General features: G+C 41.8%; 1 protein-coding gene across 1 annotated transcript; it reads right to left on the bottom strand.

The window, feature by feature from the left end:
* Positions 1-3231: 3231 nt before the first annotated feature.
* On the bottom strand, positions 3232-18942 carry coro1ca (coronin, actin binding protein, 1Ca; the record flags this gene model as incomplete). Its single annotated transcript, XM_083904816.1, has 10 exons — positions 3232-4138; positions 4806-5048; positions 5202-5259; positions 5544-5689; positions 5783-5887; positions 6356-6475; positions 6612-6793; positions 7252-7381; positions 8783-8905; positions 18748-18942. The coding sequence occupies 10 exons, from the start codon at positions 18940-18942 to the stop codon at positions 4019-4021; spliced, it is 1422 nt and encodes a 473-aa protein (XP_083760942.1). The 3' UTR covers positions 3232-4018.
* Positions 18943-21120: the final 2178 nt, after the last annotated feature.

Genomic DNA, 21120 nt, shown 5'->3' with positions numbered 1-21120 from the left:
CGACCGGGCGGAGAGAAAAAAAGAGGCAGAGTCAAAGTTGAGAAGAGGAAAGTAAGAGTGAGGCAGACTTTTCTGAGCATCCGCTCCTCCCTGCTGTGTCGTACACATTCTGTTCTCCTCACTTCAAACCTCTATTTTCAGCCTCTCCTCCCTGTTTGTGATCCTCCCATCTCCTCTGCTCTCTTCATCCTCCTGCACATAATGGAGCAGCCATTTGGGATTAGACAGCTCATGCTTTACATGTTTTGTATTTCTAGGGTTGTATAATTAGTGTTGAAGTGATGACATGAAGAAAATGGCTCTGTAACAACGTCTTTATTGTGGAATTTTGTGCAATTCGAAGCTCCATTTCTCAAAAACTGACTGGCTTTCTGCGTCTAAAGTGCAAATATACTTGCAGTTGGTGCAACAGTCCCATGTTTGAGGGGAAACGGATATTTCTGTACTTGGCGGAGGGCGAGTCCCAGGACTTCTCTGCCTCCCACTGAGTCCTCTCTAATTTGGTCCTTGTTGATTACAGCCCTGTCTACAAGAGCAGGGCAGCGAGAGCGAGAGCACTCTTTCATCCCAAAAACACATGTACAGAGCGAACATATAAACTCCATGGTCTTTTAGGCTGCACTTATATCCGAATATATATACGTCTCTGCTGCGTCTACGCAGACACGTTACTATTTAAAGCCGCGCTCGTGCCGTCTTCGTGTTATTTGGTTATTTGGACAGAAGGTGTGAAATATGATATGGTAGGACTCAGCTCAGCTGTGAAGAAGGCCATCGCTTACAAGAGCGGTTTAGTTCGGTTTATTAGGATCTGTCATTATGTCGCAGCAGTTATTCTTACTGGAGTCCACAAAACTACTTACAATGATCAAGGTCACGGCCTTTTGCCGCAAAGTTCTTTACATTACTTAAATTAAGTAAAAGGAAGCCAAAACATGCAATTAGGAAAGTCAAATAAAATGAATAAAAACACAGCGATGGAAATAACGCATAAAAGCAGCATTGTGTGACGTTTTGAGCAGATCGGTCAATGTACGGTGACATTACTTCTTGTTTCATTGGCAAAACGGCAGCCAAACTCAAAACGGCTGACTTCCTGTTGGGTAAAATTCACGTTCGTAGGCGTGTTCACGTTTCGAGCAGATCGGTCAATGTGCGGTGAAGTTACAGGGCACTTCCTGTTTCGTTGGCAAAAGGGAAGCTGAATTCAAAATGGCCGACTTCCTGTTGGGTCAAGACCATGTTCGCAGGTGTGTTCACGGTCGATCTCTTGCTTCACGTCTGAAGTTTCGAGCAGATCGGTCAATGTGTGACAAAGTTCGGGGGAACAGCCTTTTCCGTGGGGCGAATTTCGCCCCAAAATTGCGATACTTGCCGTGTCCACGCCCTTTTGAATTAGCGAGATCCTTTGATAACTTTTCATCGTTGATGTGTCCAGGACAAATTGTCGTTTTGTTTTTTTAAAATGTTGGTACGACTAATGTGCTCCGACAAGTTCATTTACGAAACGTGCTAATTTTCCAAGATGGACGCCAAATTCAAAATGGCCGACTTCCTGTTGAGTTGACTTTTTTAGTTCGTCTTGGGCTGTGACATGTTTCCAGCAATTTTTCATGAAATTTCCAAATTGGGGGCGCTACCGAGCCATTTTGCAACACTTGTACATATATTTTATTCGCCAGTTCTGATTTGCATGACAATTTTTGTACATTTTCTCCAATGTGTAGTATCCGAAAAAAAAATTCCCATTTAAGCTACTCAAACTGATTTTAAAAGTCCTAGTAAACACACAAAAAAGCAAAAGAGTACATGATAAAGTCAGTTTTAAAAATTCTTTATTAATTTTTCTTATAATCAATGCTTGATACTTGAAGCAAGAATAATGAACAATGCTGCGCAGACCTCGACGTGAGGCTCCATCCTGGTTGGTGTTTATCGTTCTCCATATTCATACGACCTCCACTATAACAGAGGCTCTTGTTGTTGTTGTCTCATGGTACATTTATGGCAAAAAGGTGCAGGGGAACAACAACAACAGACACGGGGAGAGAGAAAAAAAAAAAAAAAAACATGTATAAACCCACCACCCTCACAAATACCCTCTTCAGCACGACCACGAAAAAAATGAATAAAAAAAAAAAAATTCTGGTCATGTTATTTACACAGCTTTCACTCAGTTTCTAGACCTTAATTACAAACGTACATGTATCTCTCAAGCGCACATTTCTCCCACCTACAGCGTCCCTTTTGGATCTCTACTCACAAAACTCCTGTGCCGTCGGTGCTATACAGAACCGAGAGTGTTGACTTCTCTCCGACTGCGATTCTAAGACGAGCTGTGATCAGCTGACCCGACCTCTCGGTTTGACATCATGATGGCGATGATTTGAATACCCGTACCAAGGTGGACAAAGAGTCACACAAAAAAAAGGTCAGGGGGACACAAACCCTGACCAGTAAATGCTGCCTGGTGCATTTGGAATGGGGGCTGATAGTTCATGATGTCATCACGTCACATTACAGTACACGAGGAAACAGGGTCTTTAGAACGTTAGCGTCTGTACTAAATAGCACCTCAAAGTGTTGTTTTTTTTTTTTTTAATCTGGGCACCTACCTACCTACCAACTCTTTATTACACAAATCTACTTGCACGACATTCCTCCCTACAAACACTTCCGTGTCACCTTTATGGCACTTTCAGGTCTTTACAGTGGTAACAACAACAACAACAACAACAACAACAACTGAAGGCAAACAACAGACTGAACCATTACCCGTCTCTCTGCTCCCCACTGGGAAGCGAAATCTACAACAACAAGAAAATAGAGCTTTTTAAATCGGAGCAAACGCAGCTCAGACTGAACAATTCCATGGTTCATTATTTATATTCAATAAGGGGCGGGGTCAGAGAAATTATATAAAAAAAAAAAAAAAAAAAAAAAGAATAAGGAGAGTGGAAGTGCTAAGAGGGATAATAAGCACAGTTGGAACAAGAAACAGGATGAAATTAACTGTGGACTTTTCAGTTGGTGCAGGGTAGAGGCGACAAAAACGCTACAGGAACGTCTACGGAGACAGAAAAGGTCAAAAACACGGTGCTTTATGCATTAGAAGAAAAATAAAACCTGGCCACTGAACCTCTTAGAAAAATAAAGCAGGGCTCGAGTTTTTCCCGTCACTACAGTAGAGTGTTTTCAGGAGGAGGAGGAATGATATTCTAACGTGTCATTCAACTGCGGAATGTTTTTTTTTTTTTTTTGTCATTTTGTCCAATAAACGAAAAAAGTGCAAGTTAATGACAGGACGACGGGAGAGATCGCACGTGTGTTTTACGTGGACGATCGTGTCCAAGGTCAGAGCAGGAATGAAAAGGAAGAGCAGAAAGCCAGTGTTGACTTGTTCAGCAACGACGATTTGGACTGTGGCAGCAAAATGTGTTTTCCATCATCATTTATTCTTATATTCAGATTATTCCAATGTCAATTATCCTTTTCTAATTCATCTTCTGAAGCTTCCCTGTTTGCATTTTAAATATTCCCACAAGAGAGACAAAGAAATACTGTGGAGGACGTTTTGGCAACATAACAATTTTGGTGTATGGTAAAAAAAAAAGAAGGAAATACTGTTACCTAAAAATAACGCTTAGGTGTAGAATGTTTACTGGAAAGTGTCGACATTAGAAAAAAGAAGACCTTTTTATACAAATAAACAAACAAAACAAAACAAAAAAAGGCTGCCACAGAATAAAAGTCACCCAAAGAGTAGGAGAAATTTGTTTTTCAGTTAAATTTACCAAACCTCCGTCTTATTCCACCTGTGTTAAACTGAGGGTCGGGGGCCGGCTAAGAAGAAGAAGAAGAAGTTCATCTGGAATGTTGCTCGGGATCGTTGCCGGGCAGGACTCGGACGAACACCGTCATTGAGATAAGGCAGTGACCAGTCCTGCCCACCACCCAGACAATGGAACGTCCTGAATTACAGCGGGGTTGAGGAGGGCGGGGGGGTGAGTTGGGACCTTTAAATGGCAATATTGGATATTTGCTCTTCGAGATTGATGATTCGCTTCTCCTGACTGCTGACCAGGTCCTTGAGGGATTTGATTTCTTTCAAAATCTCCTCCAGCTTGGCTTCAGATTTCTGTGGGAGACGGAAAGAGAAGGCGAGTCAGACGCATGTGCAGGGATTGACGGCAGCTGCACTGTTCTAGTCTGCTGTGGAGCTTCTGCTGATGTTTACACAAGGTTTTTCCTTCAAAAATCATCAAAATAGACATTTATTGACTCCAAATCCTCCTCTGTATGAATTATCTCCCCCATTTTTTTTTTCTTTCACCCCAATATGGATGTTGGCTGTGGCGTGTTTGTACACATTTCTACCCAGGCGTCCTGCTCTAAAACCAATACACAACTTTGGCTAACTCTCTTGGACTGCCAACACCTGGTACCCTGAGGGTTAACATGTTTCTCCAGCGTTGGGCAGTGATTACAGAGCACAGAGACAGTTGGGCTGGGCCTCGGGCGGGCGGCTGTGTTGTGGGTGAGGACGCCCAGCAAAAACAGACCCCTCGGTTTGTACAGTAGGTCTAAAGAGACGAGACTTACAAACCACCTCGAGAAGATGACGGTCAACAATCAGCCCTCTGGACTTCTAACACATACAGTTCATCCGTCTAATTACTGTGAGCGCCAGAAAACCAATCACAGCCCTCTGTCTGATTGTGTACGGCCCGCAGCGGCCAACAGTTGCATCATGTATTATTTATCACCGTTCTCACTGTTGGTCAGACAAAAGACAAGATACTCACAATGGTTGGAGGCGGAGAGGCAGTCTTGTTGGCAGGGCTCGAGTTCTCCGTGTTCTTGGTCACCTTGCTGTCCAAAAGGTTCTTTTTGACAACCTTGAATTCGCGGCTCTTGAGCGGCACGTAGCCGTTCTTGAGGGAGATGAGTATGGGGTCTCCGTTCTTGCCCTCAAACCAATCCTCAGCGTCCAGGGCGTGGTCCGGTCCGGCCGTATCTGGGTACAAGTCGTCCTGGAACAGGTCCGACTGGAAGGGGGGGGAACGGACACGGGTGACAGGTCGTGAGGAAACATCTACAACAGTATGTTATTGTACAAAAAGATGCCACTACACCATCTGGTGATTCAGCAACAGATGAAACACAGTGAGGTGTTTCAAACCCGTTTGATGATGACTCACCTTTCTGGGCACAGTCATCACGATAGGCTCACACTTCCTTTCATGCAGTTTGTAGAACCTGGAAACACAAGATCAGACCAATTATCCACAAAGACATTGGATTATCAAACAAAAACAAACACAACCTTCTACACTGAGATCAGTGATCATATTCTGCCCCCTAGTGGTTGAAATAGGAATTCCACATTAAGAGTTGAGATCAACGTTGAAAAATGTCCTTCAACCAAGGGAGTTATTTTAGATCTAATAATGTAATACTACTGCAGCTTAAGGCCTGGTTTAATCTTTAGAAATCTGGTGACAGAGATGTTGATGATGATCGGCCGTCTAATCCCAGTTTACCTTGAAATTTCACACTTATTGACATCAAGGCCCCTCTTGGGCATGTAGCCCATGCCCCTCTGGGGCTCCTTGGTAACGAAGGTGCTGAGGAAGTGAACGTATGGATGCTCGTCTGTGATTTCAAAGTATCGGATGCTGCTGTCGCCCTGTGGGGAAATAAATATAAATATTATTATGATTGACACATCTCTATTTATTCTGCTGTAATTATTATGGTTTGATTTGAAATGGAAGGGTACCTTTCCACAGAGGTAAACCACGTTGGTGTCAGGGTCATAGAAGGGCAAGAGCACTCCGTTACTGGTGTCCATCTCGTTAACAGACAGAGGCTCCTCCATGTTGTCCTGGAGGAAAAAGAACATGGTAATGACTTGGTTCTTGAAGCAGATTCGATGGGAATTAGGTTAAAGTATGGTGTTTAGAACAGTTCAAACTGTTCAGGGTTTAATCCAGTTGTATCTGCAGGAGATTTTAAAGGCTGGCTCGCTACGCAAGGCTGCTGTGCTTCTGGCTACAGCGAGCAATGGCGTCCGAGAGAGAAAGACTGTTGTTGTTGTTGCTGCAGCTGAATAACATTGAACCAGTGGCCGTTTCTCACCTGAAATAAATGTTTTTCTGTGTCCTGAAACGCAGTTTTAAGATCATCTGAGGCGAGAAATTAGCCATTTAGAGTCTAAACATGTGGTTTGTGTATTAAGATATGACGTATTTATAGTTTGACATCGATGTTGTCGGCGGTGATCAGCTCCGCCTCTGTGGAGTATAAACTGGACTTAACGCGTTGAACAAATGCAGCGCATGAAGCAGCTCACCACGTTCCACAGAGCGAGTTGTCTCTCACTCATACGGCTGAACCCTGTGGTGAGGATGTTGCCATCAGACAGGAAAATGGCTCTCATGGGTCGAGCGCCATCGTGTGCTTTCTCCCTCTCCTGTGAAGTAGAGTTTAAAAGGAGGTCTGTCAACAATAACAATTTGCTGAACCTTTTATTATTTCCACCATTTTTGATTAAAATAAACACTGAATTTGCTTCCTTCTAATGTATCAAAGATTTGAAAAGTGCTTACAGAGATGATCTTCTCCTTGCGAGGGTCAATGACACGAATGGCCTTGTCCTTGCAGGAGGTGCAGATGAGGCTACCGTTGCGATTCCAGGACACGTTGTAAATGACATCTTGGTGCATGTCTTCCAAATTGATCATGGCCTCACCTGTGCCCACGTTCCAGATGATGATCTGGTTGTCACAACCTGGACAGAGGGAAGTCCTGGTCACCAGTGTGTCAAAGTCACACAAATCTTTTTTTTTTTTGTCTTTGTGGCAACTGTTGCGAGACTGCAACACATAAATGTTTTTTTTTTGTATTTTATTAGATTTGTTACTCTAGTTTGTTTGGGAATTACTGGAAATTGGTTTAGGGGGACATGCTGGAACTGTCGGCCCATTGCCTGGGTGGCCTGGGTTGTTTACCCATCTATTGTTTCTTTTTGGCCAGGCTCTGTACCGCTTTCCTTTTGCTTACTCTTTAAATATTTCCTTGCATTTAGACCATTTGTTTTGGCATCCTGTTCAGACTTCAGTGGAGCCATTTAATTCCTTAAACCCGGCTTTATAGTTATAACTACGACAACTACCAAGTCCAACCCTGAGGAAAGCTGGATATCAATACCATTTTTAGTCACAGGTTAAATGGACAGAGATTTCTTACCTGCACTAAGGAGGACATTACGTGCTGTTGGATGCCACGTGATGATGCCGACGCGCTTGGAGTGGCCCTCCAGAACGACCACCGGCTCAGACATGGCAGTGACGAGGCCATTCTCGGGAATCTGCCATACCTGTGGAGGATATCAACAGGACAGGCGTACGAACAAAGTATAGTCAGGGGATGATTTCAAGTCATTGGCAGAACTGCTACCATACAACTGACACCAATGAATTGTAGTTGCTCAAATATTCCTGAGGGGGGCAGCAGTCACCAGATTACAGTGGGGAAAAAACCCCAACAGGATATGATTCACTGACAGGTAGAAGGTACAGTTCAATTATAAAAACAATACAGTGATGTTTATTATCAGAAGAAGCAACTAATACACAAGCTGCATAACTTCTGAAAACCAGTTTCCTAAATGCTTTGGGTTGGATATTACGGATTGCTTCAGACATTCACTTACATATACAGTATGCAATAGTTGATCTACATTATTGACGACTGTACATGCCCACGTGTACACATTGGTGCTCAAGCCTCAGTCTATGTTGAGATTAAGTTTTCCGCTGACGAAAAAAAGGGGCCCCACGCACGACGACGCTTGAAGTGTCTTTGCTCGTTTCAAAACCAAAACATTTGTCATTTTCCCGTTCACCACCCACGACGTTTAAATTAAACAGCTCACGCACTTGAGCTCATCCGTGTGTTCTTAAAAAATGCGGAGCAGTCGGGCACATGACGATGATGTGGCACTGGGACACGCCAAAGTCAGTGGTGCACGCCAAAGTCAGTGGTGCAGTATTTCATTGTTATTTGTGTTATAGGTGGATGCACAACAATGGTAAACTGGGCTTGTACGACACACTGGAACGGTGTAGCACTGTGTGACTACCGGGCAATCTGCTAAAGGTGCAAAGGCACCAAAACAAAGGATTAATTAATTGACTAAGTGCAAGCTTTTGGACCTATGCATCTGGAGCAATCACATAGGGAAATGTCCTCAAACCCTCTTCAGCCACAAGCTTTAAACAAAATAAAATAGATAAATATGTACACATGAACCTAATATGTAACAAAAATAAAGTAAAAATCCTATCAATTGTACTTCTACAAACATGAAATTGAAAATGAATATGACACTGATTCAGGGTGGGGTTAACAGGAAGTCAGGACTTTCAGGTGAGAAACTGGCAGCCACCAAAACAGGCAGCACACCAATCTCATCCTTTCATAGCCCAAATAAGGATATATGGAGGAAAGCACAACTGCAGTCTCAAAAAAAAGTCAGTGACCTCAGCTCAATAAACAGTTAAATCATTCCCCAGCTCTGATTCCTACACACATATTTGAGTCTAATCTAATCCAGAGGGTGAGGTCTGCTCCCATCCCTGAGTTACAACAGCCTGGCCTTTCACAATAAAAGCATGCAGTCGCTTGTCTTGTTAGCTCAAGAATGTGTGATGACCTTTCCTCCCCCGCCGTCAATCAAAAGATGCGAGTTTAGACGTGGAGAAGTAAAACACCTTACCATCACTGTGCAGTCCTCGGAGCCGCTGGCAATGACCTGATCATTGTGGGGGCACCAGTCGATGTCCAACACCGGGCCTGTGTGACCACACACTGTGGGGTAGGATTTGTCAATGCGTCCCGACTGTAATATGAAAAGATGAGCAACAAAAAGCAAGGAGATTAGTCTTATTCTGATCCTTGTTAGAGAACATTGTACACGCTGAAAGAGTGAGCATGTTTTTCTTTTAAAGAAGACCGTCACAGTGTAATCCCGAGTAATCCTGAAAGTCACTTAAAAGTCAGTATGATGAATCTTATTCCACACAGTAAATATTGCTGAAAACATTGTTTCCTTGAACAAAGGCTCTGTGGAGTCAAACTTCTTAGGAAATCTATGAGGGGAAATACCAGTCCTACAAAACACTCCAGACGAGCGCTGAAGCCAAGCGTGCATACTGAAAAACATTTGATATTCATGGCTCATTGATACATTATGAGAACAGAAATGAACAGAGTGAAGTCTAAAGCCTTGGTTTGTCTGGCTAGTCTAACGCTCAACTGTGCAGCCTCCTCAAAAACATGTAAACAAACAGGTACTCTCACGCGCTCTGTAATGTTATTTGACTTAGGAAAACCTGTGATGTCTGAGTAACCAATTAACCTCTTTATAATTATTGTATTTTTAATTCATTGATTGAGTGATAGTTGTTTGATCCATATTATGGAAAGAATGGTGGAAAATGTCTATTGGCGTTCCCACGCCTCAAAATGACAACATACGCAAATGTTTGTTTTGTCCACAAACCAAAGATATTCAAGTTAACCATCATAGAGGAGCAGAGAAAACTGAAAGTATTCACTTTAAGGCAGCTGAAATCTGAAAGCTGATGAAATCATCATTTAAGACTCACTTCTCACTTCATTGTCATTCCGCGAGGACAAAGGCCAACAGGTCCCACCACACTACATCTGTCAGTTTGGGCAATAATCGTATTGCAAATGTGTGTTCTGACCTTCTTACCTAATGAAAAAAGCCCAACGGTTGACTACATGTTAACAGCTATGCCATGATTACACTGAAAATAGTAAGAATAGTCACACAGTATGCCTCACAATGACCGTACACTGCATATACATTTGAAATTCACACAAGCATTTAACATCAATTTGATACAACCTTTCAGTAACAATTCACGGTTACCTGCAAATTATTTATTATACGAGTATGAATCATGTCTTCTCCCACTAAAACAGGTGTAAATGCCAGCACATTTGAGTATAATAGTATTTATAAACCAGCAGGAGATATATGATACGGCAATAATTCAATTGCAAAACAGATGTGGATTTAACTAAAAGTGTTACTTTTATCCACCAGTCCTGGTGACAAAAGAGAGGATTAGTGAAATGACTGACGTGACAAATCCCACAGATCGAGCTCATACCAAGATTAGAAATTGTGGCGTTTGAAGCTAAATGATTAAATGTGACTTTTCAAAAAGGCTAAAAGTGTCAGAGAGATTATATATACACAGAAAGCAATAAATAATTACCTTTAGACTCTTATAGTAACAAAGAAAATGTGCTACATTTCTTCAGCAGCAAACAGCAGCTTCTTTGTAAACAAACAGAAGATGGTGGTGATAAAACAGTCAAAGATCTGCGTCACGTCCGCAAATGCTGAACATTTCACACCTCCTGCTACTACTAGTACATCCACATTGGTGCGGCTCATACCACCACGTAACAAGCGAGATTCATATCTCAGAGCTCTTGCTATTCAATCCTACAGTGGCTTCACATGCATACAGTTCCCGGTAGGTAACTCTGTGCCACATGAATAATATCAGGCCTGTTACCACCTGACAGAGACAGACACGTACTCCAGGTGCAGGCGTCGTGATCAAAGTCCACTGTATATGATATGTGTGTGCGCATTCAATATGTAAGAAATCACAAGATGTTGTCTGAACACACCCTGAAATCTAACCAGTAATAAAAGCAGACTTTGACACTGGTTGTTAATAGGGATCCATTATATGTATGACGGCATCATCAGGTATCACAGTAACATTAGCTAACGCGTGATGCTGGTGTTGTCCTCTGTGCCGTCAAGTCTACAATAGAAACATCTTTTTATTAAGTCAAAATAGAAAAGAATTTGAATTAAATGTGAATATTTTCTGGTTTCCATGCTCCATATAACAAAGAAATTAAATAATTTTAGTCAAAACAAGACATTCCAAAACATCCAAGCCGATCAAGATCTTTTAGCATTTTCTGACTTTTTAAGGACCAAACAGTGCTTGATTAACCGAGAAACTAATAGACAGATTCATCGATTAGTAAGTTTCAGCTCTGATTACAGTGCAAAGTTTCCTCCTCAGCTATTACCATTCCTGCACATGATTTCCAGAAGTCTACAGAAGCAGGATGTAAAAGCAGGAAATACAAGTACTAACATGCAGGTGTAGCAAGCAACAGACACAGTCGCACTATTTGTTAAAAGATAAACAGATCCAAAGTATCACGCTTATGCAAGGTCAACAGTATTTACACACCCACCATAAACTGGGGAACACCGCTGTTAGAGCAGGAGCATTGTGTCAGCGTACAGACCCTGTAGATTTGCATGACCAATAGGTGTGTGGACTGTGTAAATCCGTTTATTTGAAAACAATGTATTCTGATACCCAGCGAATCTACTTCATATCAAATTTAGAAATGAGTTCTGTTATCCTGAGTCCATAATAACAGAACTAAAAAGTGACCATTCAGCCACACTGGACACAGGAAGCAGATTTTTCTCCACTCATGTGAAACAGTAAGATGAAAAGTAGGAAGCAAGACTTTCGTTGTGTGTTGTGAAATTTGGTAAACTGGAAAAGGTTTCCATTTCTGCCCGTCCAAACACTGCACCAAAGAATGATAGAGTCGAGCTATAACACAGTTTACCAGAAATACACAGTTAAATCTCATTTATCTGAATGAGGGCTTCATAACATAACTAACATAACTGTTCTTGCGTGTTATTAGAGGACATTAAACGTGAAATAACTGATAAGCACACATCCATGTCCTGCAGAAGTGTGCTCGTCAGAGACCACAAAGATTAATACCACTTGTGTGCTAATCAGTGATTAAAGATTTTGACCCTTCACAGCTTACTGCAATCTCACACGCCAACGACAGGTCAAACATGTTACCGTTTTTCATCATCACTTTGCAATTACCAGCATAAGCTAAATAAATAGCAACATACTTTAAGGATAAAGTGCAATGGCTGCAGTTGACTCGCGCGTTGAACCATGACCCCCTCCCCCCCCCCAGTAACACTTGAATTAAGATGTGGAAGCCCAACCTCCTGATGAGCCCGTGCGGGTAGGGCCGGGCAGGAGAGATGACAGCTCGACCAGAAGAGACACGTTCTTCACATTCCACACCTTGGCCCCCGGGGATCTCTCTGGTATGTCTATGGCTAATGAGAGCAAGTGGGCCACGAGGGTGTCAAATACAGCACCCTTTGAGGTGCTAATGGCGTTTGTGTCCGATAATTCAAAATACTTCATTCAAGGGTCTAAAAGAGCCAAACACAAGTGGACCTCGCCCGCGTGGGGGTTTGTATGAATTGATTTCACAAGAGGATGAAGAGTTCTTGAGCTACGTGAGGCATGAGTGAGGGTGTTTTTGTTTGTTTTAAATGTACGTTTTCTTTCTTTGGTGTGGGTTTATTTTCATGATTTGGACAGAGACAGGAAAACAGGTACCTGCTAATTAGTCTGCTGATAGTTATTTTATGTTGTGCAGGTCAATGTTACTCAGTAGCTTGCAGATTGTGTAGTTTTATAATCTGCCGACTAATGATTTAACTTCCAAAACGGATCTCAATTAGAGCTGAAACAATTAAAGGATTACTATATTAATCGTCAACTCTTCTGATAATCGATAATCGTTTTTTTCATTATTAAATCAAGATTTGATTGTTTTAGCTTCTTTGCACCACATAAAGAAATCATTAAAACTGAGTGATTTTGGTTTGTGGACAAAACAAGACGTTCGAGAACATCGTCATCTCCAGGTTTGACAAACACTGATCAACGTTTTTTAACATTTTCTGACATTTTAATGGACCAAGCGATTAATAGAGAAAATAATCTACAGATAAATCGATTAAGAATATCCTTAGTTGCAGATCTAATCTCAATCAAGTGTTAAAAGATTCTGATCAAGATTCTGCAACAGAAATCCTTCTATGTCGAAATAAATAACCACAGCTTGTTTGGAGTACTTCACAGGAATTTGTTGCACAGGTGGCAGGAATATGTAGTGTTTGGTTCTGCAGCACTAAAATGTAGAGTTGTCTGCTCTGTCTTGGCTTGTCAGGAGTTCTCCTGTTAGGCATTACCTTCGTCTGAGTCATGTTCACGCTCCTTCATGCTTCTGTTGCCTTCATAAACATTTCCCGCCTCTATCCCTGCCATGTGTAAGAACACGAAGCATCGTTCAAATGATGAAAACGCAATCCTGTCGAGTGATAACGGCAGACAGATGTCTTTCTATATCTCACAGCCATATCACTACTAAATTTAAACTGTACAAATTGACTTAAGGGAGGTACATGTACAATCTTGATGGCTCCAAGTTCCATTTGTTTTATTGGAAGTAGATAAGTGTCAGTTAAATATTTCCTAAATACGTTTTGTAATCACATTTAAGGTTTGCAAATACAGCTCGACAGAAAGATAAACAGTTAATGTTTGACTGTTGGACACACCACAACTTTATCAAATCCAGAGAAAAGATTTCCCTCTAACAAACTAAAACCACCAAAGCAAGAAAATCCTCTCCGTTGTAACCAGGTACAGAAAGCAATAGGGCAACAATATGGAGCAGGGCATCACAAGAACGACCCACAGCAACTGCAAAGGGTTAATCACCAGCAGCTGAATACCTTACATGTCCAAAACTACACTACAGACATTTGTATCCTTCGAGAGGAATGCCTGAGGCCTCGAAAACAACCGGTTGCATAGCAACAAGTAAGACTGCAGAAAATGATAGTCAAACACACAAGGATAAATACAAAGCACGTAAGTGAAATGCACGAGGAATGGACTAAAAATCATTCCCTCAAGGCAAGAGAAGGACATTCTTCTCTTTCACACAAGAGGGGCCTGGACACTTGGTTTCCTCGCAGCTCGACATGTGATTCACACATGCACATTACAAAAGCATCATCCATGTCTACAGCACAGCACAGTGCTGCTCACAGCGCCATTGGAAATTTCCATTTTAAAAAGTCTCTGCATCTGTGAGGCTGAGACGAACAGCTGAGGCAAGACTAGAGACGTCTTTTTTTTCCTTTTCTTATGATTTACATTTTTTTGAATGATGTGGCTGGACCAAGACAACGAAAGCAGACTGCAGTGCCGAGTGGAAACCCGAGCTATACATAGCTGAAGAAACAGACACTGTGGTACATGGCTGCTTATGTTTGCCTTTTAAACAGTATCAAATAAAAAATATTAGCACATGAGAAAAATATTTCTAGTCAGAATTTAGTACAGGTGAAATCCTATGCCACATCTGCTATTATATATATGCTCCTGCAAAATATCCATTTCTCGCTGTCTAAAAAGGTAGATAATAATGACAGATTCATATTTTTACAATATAATAAAGACATTTTAAGCACAATAAGAGGATATCTAAAATCATAAAGAGGGCCATCGACTCTTGTCATTTCTTTACAGAGATTGCTCTGGATAAATATTGTCTCTACAGTGTCCCTACAGCTTCCTTCCCTCTCCTCAGGGCATGCTGTGATCGAGCACAATCAAGAGCCTGTAGTGTGAAAAAGAATGAATGAAACACACAGTGCATGAGAGAAATTATACTTTTTAAAAGGCACTGAAATTAGAACATAATGATTAAAACTAACAAAGCATTGTTCCAAGGTTCTAAAGTGTGCCGTATTCAACAAATAAACCACAATCCAGATTGATAAATGGCTATTACGTAACCAGTATGACTGCATACGTATAATATTACAAAATAATGATTTAAATATGGCATATGAATACAATGAATGACTCTGTGACAGAGGCAACATCTGACTTCAACCTAGTTCTCTCATCTTGGCCGCTCTTCATATTTCAGCCTATCCCAGAATTCACATGTGCACTGACACCGCATGCAGCAGCCAATGGCAACGCAGGGAGGAAATGGTCTTGGAAGGCTGTCAGGCAGGGAGCAATGAATGACCATATATGGTAAAATCTGCAGTCAGCAGGACTGAGCGGCAGAAGCGGCAAAGACAGACGCGACTGAGCAGTATAGAGGTCTTGGAACACAAAGTGACCAAAGTATGGTCAAAGACCCTGTTTACTATGCACGGGCAGGGTATTTCTGTGTAAAGACAGCAGCCACACTGCTGTATACGAGAGAGAGAGAAGGAGAGAGAGAGAGAGAGCAGAAATAATGTGTCACTGTGCACACACCCAGGGATTACTAACAGCAAAGGTTGAGCACTGGATGAATGGTGCATTGAGGGATTGAATCCAAATCAAACACACTCCAAATCTGATCATCTTTCTGCACAGAGCGCGCGTTTGAAACACTAACGTGGAACATGCCTTCGACATTAGGCAACGCACAATCTGGTGTTAAGGCTGGAGTTAAGGTCATGTTTACATAGAAATAGAGAAGAATGAAACTAATGACACCTCTCCAAGTGACTAACACATGCTGGTGGATAAACCAAGATTTGAAAAAAAAAAAAAAAAAAAAAAAGAAGTGGGGACTTTTAACAATGACATAATTTCATAATTTTCATATTTTCCAGTTAAAATCAACAACAGCGTCGATTTAAAGAGACACCCTCTCTCTCCCGCGCCGTGCAGACAGCGGAATTATACGGAATTTTTTCATTTAACATTTGCTAGCTGCGGCATTCACTCCCACAGCTTCCTTCATATGGAAATCAGGGAATAAATTAGCAGGCACCCAGCTAAGAGAAAGAAAGAGGGAGATTGAAAGCCCGAGGGAAGGGAATGACAAGTGTTGAGCTGGACATCTGATGCCCTCTTCTCTATAAAATCCCTGTGTTCAGACAAGAGGAAGCAACAATACTCATGGCTATGCTGAGTCACCGCGGCCTGCCACACTAACCTCACCCCAGTGAGACGCACAGTTCCACTGGCCGACAACTCAAAATGAGAGCTGAGGTCAGGTCAGAGACCCACAACATCATCCTCTGAAGTCCAGATAATTTTCCGTGTGTTTCCAGACAGTAATGACACAAAGCAGACGTGACTGAATTCAAGCAGAAGTGGCTCATAACTGCATATGGCTTAATCGTGAAGGGGGGGAAGGAGCATTATTACACTTCTGCCTCCACCCCCCAGTTGAAGTGTGGAAATGACAAAGGGCTACGCTGGGGACTAAGCGTGGGACAAAGGCCCTGAGCAGGTGGCTGTCCACAGAGACTGGGAGCAACACGGCATTGGCAGATGGGTGAGCTGGACAGATGCCCTCTCATATTGGCCTTGGGAAGGGGCTGGAGGGTGGGGGGGGGGGGGGGGGCATTTAAGGGATTCTTACAACAAAATTAAAAAAAGAAGGACCCAAGCGATTTGAATTGCAACAGTCCTTCAGACAAGCAGAGCTGTAAGAAACAGGGCTGAACGACACTGCAATTAGGATTAATTGTTTAAGTCAAGCTTTGTTTAATATTCAAAGTATGATGAAGCAATTGCTGATTTGTTTCCAACGTGTATGTGTTACATGAACTGTATGAAACAGCAATCAATCAAAAACAGAACAATTAAACCACAGCCTCTGCTAAATGGATTGTTCCAAACTGCGATTTTGTTTTAGAAAATTAAGAATTGTTCAGCCCAAGTTAGAATGCAGACTTGCAAATTGTTCAATCCACTTGTGATTGAACGACAACATCCTTATCTTATTCATTATTTCAGTGGTTTAGGACTGATCTCAGGTGCTGAGAGGAAAGCTGTACCACTGCTTCACTGCAGTGCGGTCTAGTGACAGCGTTTGCAGGAACACTCGTCCCACTTTCAGGATCTGCACTTCCAGCTGAGGTTATACACAGATTTCCAGATGGACCTGCTCCTTCAGAAAAAGTCATTTGAAAATAGCGTGGCAATAAATTTTAAATATATATAGAATATTTTCTTAAGAAAGAATAATAAAAAAACCCAGGAATGCTCATTGATTTAAGATCTAAAAAGGAATGGTCCTGAATTTCTCATTTATGCTAGGTTGTTAAACTGGTTTGGTGGCAATATATTGTATACTGTTGCATTGTCCAAAGTCATAAAAGTGCAGACGCACACATACAATTCTTTATTAATATGGTATTTCCTTTCAGGGCCAGCTTCTAAATAGATGGCCTGTAGAATAAGAGAGGAAAAAGCTATATCTGAAAGATTAGTCTGTGTCACAGCAGCCAGCTTTCATCAAAAGAAAAAAAAAGAAGAAAAAAAATCACTTCCTTGACAGAAACTGCCCGAGGTTTGCTCAGCACATTAAAGACCTCAGTCTACGACCACTTTTTAATTCAGCAGTGAAAGTGGACTTTGTTCAGCAGACACACCATTACTGTACTGGAACATAGCAGAGCAGAGGGCAGCTCCTTCACGACACTGTCACAGACGAGTGTGAAACCAGTCGAGCTCACAGTCCACCTTCAATACGAGCTCTGTATTGCATGAGGTGCAGAGAGGTGTAATCTGTGCGATGACAGACACGGGGATCAGTCCCCTGAGCCAAAGCCTTCTCGGATGACATGGCAGTGGACTGGTGTACACTAATTACAGGCCCAGGTTAGACCTGTCAACAATATTGCACTACTTATGTCATTCGCAGTGTCAGGAGCTGCCACTTGGCCATTGCTTAAAGCACCAAACAGAAATGGCAGCAGGCAGCAATTTTCCACTGTCAACCGCTACGACACTCTAGGGATCTGGGGGGGGACACACATGTCAGAGACCAGTCTGACCACTGCTGCACCTTCATCAGGCCAATTTATGACAACAGGGTCAAAACAAAAGAGAGAGGAGCACAATCACCCGGCTACAGTGTTTGAAGCCAAACACTCAAAAGCCGCCTTTGCCTGACCTGAGTCATTCTAGTTGAAGTAGAGCAATGCCTTATATGGAGGCTAGAATCAGGAGATTGTTGACTGCGGGGCATTTGAGAGTTTCTGTTGTACACACGAGGGTGTGTTAAAGAGCTCACTGGTAAAGATTACTGCACACCGACAAGTAAAGGCAAGGCAAGACTTTAATGCCACTTATCTTTGTTGTTACATTGTGAGAAAATATAAAAGGGATGCATACTTTTGTTTTGATGCTCTTGACTGTGTCTATTCAAACGTTACACCAGATTATACCATGGTTATCATTCTGTTTACAGCAACAGTGAGAATATTGAGACTTCCCCTCATATCTAAAAATATGCCGTCATTATGACAGCTATTTAGATAATCTGTAACAGAAATATCACATGCAGGACAAGCACTCAACAAGGCACCCACATGTGAATCTTATATTAAATGCATATTTTACCATCAAACCAGTTCTGTATTATATTAAATAGCGAAGCTTAGTTACTCAGTGAACACAGGACATGTTTCTGAGAAGGCTAAACATGGAGTCCACTGTGTTACTGGTCATTAAAAAAAATCAAAAGTACCATAACGTGCAGTGAAAATACCACAGCAAGCTCTTTTGTCTTGTTTTCATCTCTGTCCAGTCATGGACCAAAGGAAAGAGACGTGACCAAAGAAGACATGAAAACAACAGTGTATCGCCAGTATTATTGATTTGTCAAACACTGGACACACAAAACTCAAGTACACATGCACACACAGTTTATATCCACCCTTTTGTCCGACTAATGTGTACACAACATGGTGTTTGTCCACTGTGGCGCTCATTACCATATAAATGATAAACTTACCTTGTGCAGGGGAAGAACAAGGAAAGCTCCGCCACCACTGGCCTCAATGATTATGGCAACGAATTTTGGATTGACCGCACAGAAAGAGCTGTCCCACGTGACCCTCGATACCCGGATATCATCGTAACATTGATCATTCTTCACCGCCTGGCCAAAGACGTGACGGAATTTGCTCTGTCGTACAACTCGTCTCATATCTGTGGAAGAGAAAGAGCAGAGCGTAAGGGTTTAGGATTATTCAACATAACACAGAAGAAGTGACACTAGAAGATCTATTCGAGCGACTTTAAACACCCCATCCACCAACTGCAGCTACAGCTGGAGTAACAGCCTGAAATCACGTGTGAGGTTGTTTCTCCTCTGTAGCACGTTCCCTGTGCAGATGTCTTTGCCTCTCACTCTGAGAGTGTATTGTCACAAACCACTCCAATGTCCTACTTCAAAGGTCTCTGTGGGATTTCTGGCATTGTTGTGAACACAGCTCCAAAGTAGTACACATGTTGGCGATCGTGCATAAGAACATAGCATTTATTTTACACAGTGGATGGAACACATGATGCATGAGGGAGGGTGCAGCTCCCAAGAAGAAATTAGTATGTTTTTTTATCGACTCACTGCTAAAGATTTAAATTTTTCATAGAAAAAAAAAGAGAATACAGCCACATATATAACTGCAAAAAAAAAACACACATGATATTTTAAATGACTTCAAACTGTTCTTTTCATCTTCCATTGAAACAAATATTAAACATCGGAAATACAAAAGACACTTTATCTCTATAACACTTAAAACGAGGCATTTCCAAAGAAAAATAGGACGTACCCAATCCAAACAAAAACAGACTTTGTAGCTGGTTCAGCTAAAAATCTTCACCAGGACAAGAATCTGCTGGCAGACACGAGAGCTTTGGAAAACAAGCCCATTCAAAAGCTACAAGTCCCACTGCTCTGCTTACAATAACAGACCACTTCCAAAGATAATGGAAAGCTGGCCAGATATACGACTAAAAACGAAGGTCCAATCTAACCTACAACCTCGAGAAAGACAAAATCTCCTCAGTGCTTTTGGGAAGCCTCCTCAAGTTTTTCTTTGTTTTTTTGAAAACAGCACATGGCAACAGTTTCCCAGCCTCTGAATCACCAACATGACCAAAGCACAGCACAGGATGTGGGGCATGTTTTGGAGGTTGTTTTCCATTGTGTGTGTGTGTGTGTGTGTGTGAGAGAAAGAGAGAGAGAGAGAGAGAGAGAGAGAGCGTGAGGGTGAGAGAGAGCAAGAAAGAAAAGTAAGTACAAGCAAGAAAGGCTCATATGACACGCTTCCGACAGGACAAAGATCGCAGCGCAAGCAGGAAGTTCTTCCTGTCGGGATGTGGGCGTGTCCCAGCCCAACACTTCTGTAAAACACATCAGTCATATTACAACACGTTTATTTCTTAAAACCTCTGAACGTGCTGGGACAAAAGGAGCTAATGGCAATTTCAGTGCTAATCTTCCTTTAACCAACAAATTAAGCTGCAAGAACATAAGTTAATTCTGTACGTTTTTAGTCTGACGGTTGACTACAATTACTTCAATCATTATGAATCTATATACAGTGAGTATAAAAATTGATGAAATTTGAAAGTATCTGTCCTGATTTAGACAAGGAGCTGGTATATCATAATACCCAAAACCCATCATAGCCTAACCCATATTTGTCTGGCCTTGAATCTGCTGTAATTGTGTGCGGATGTCGCCTTATTCAGCTTTGTTAAAACTGACTGCATCACGGGTGAATCACCTGTCAGAAAATGCCTATCATCACAATCGACCACGTGGATAGGCAGGTCAGTGAGTGACATGTGATGCCAGCCGACCATTCTACTTGGTCAGGGGAAAAATATTGGTCAGTTACTAGGAGGGATATTAAATCAAATTAATTGATGGCTACCAGGAGGATAAAAGGTGCTTTAGAGAGCAATTACATTGCTTCAAACAACTTACACCATCGAGCTATAAGTGATGGGATTGATTAGTTCCGAGCCTCCCAAGAACATGGTTTCAAACAAATTTCAAAACCTTCTCTGGGAAAAGTAGATTACACCTCCACCATGAGCAAATGCCAAACCAGTTCCCTTACTTAACAGGACTCTTGTGTAACCTTACGGGCACAAGTCAAGACTACAATGGCAGTCTTGACTAAGATAGATAGAAAATAGGATACAAGTGAACTAAGTTGAACTTAAATGTATTAAAAGGGGAAAAAATCTGACTCATATGACAACAAAGAAGGCCTTTAAATAACCAGGAATAATGATTTCATTATCAGTTGTCATGGCCCATGGATAAACCACAACATATGCATGTGACCGTGTCAGTTGAGGCAGGGAG

The sequence above is a fragment of the Microchirus variegatus genome (genome assembly GCF_963457635.1).
Source record: "Microchirus variegatus genome assembly, chromosome: 18".
Classification (NCBI taxonomy): Eukaryota; Metazoa; Chordata; class Actinopteri; order Pleuronectiformes; family Soleidae; genus Microchirus; species Microchirus variegatus.
The sequence above is the reverse complement of the archived record's forward strand: the minus strand, read 5'-3'. Positions and strand labels throughout refer to the sequence as shown.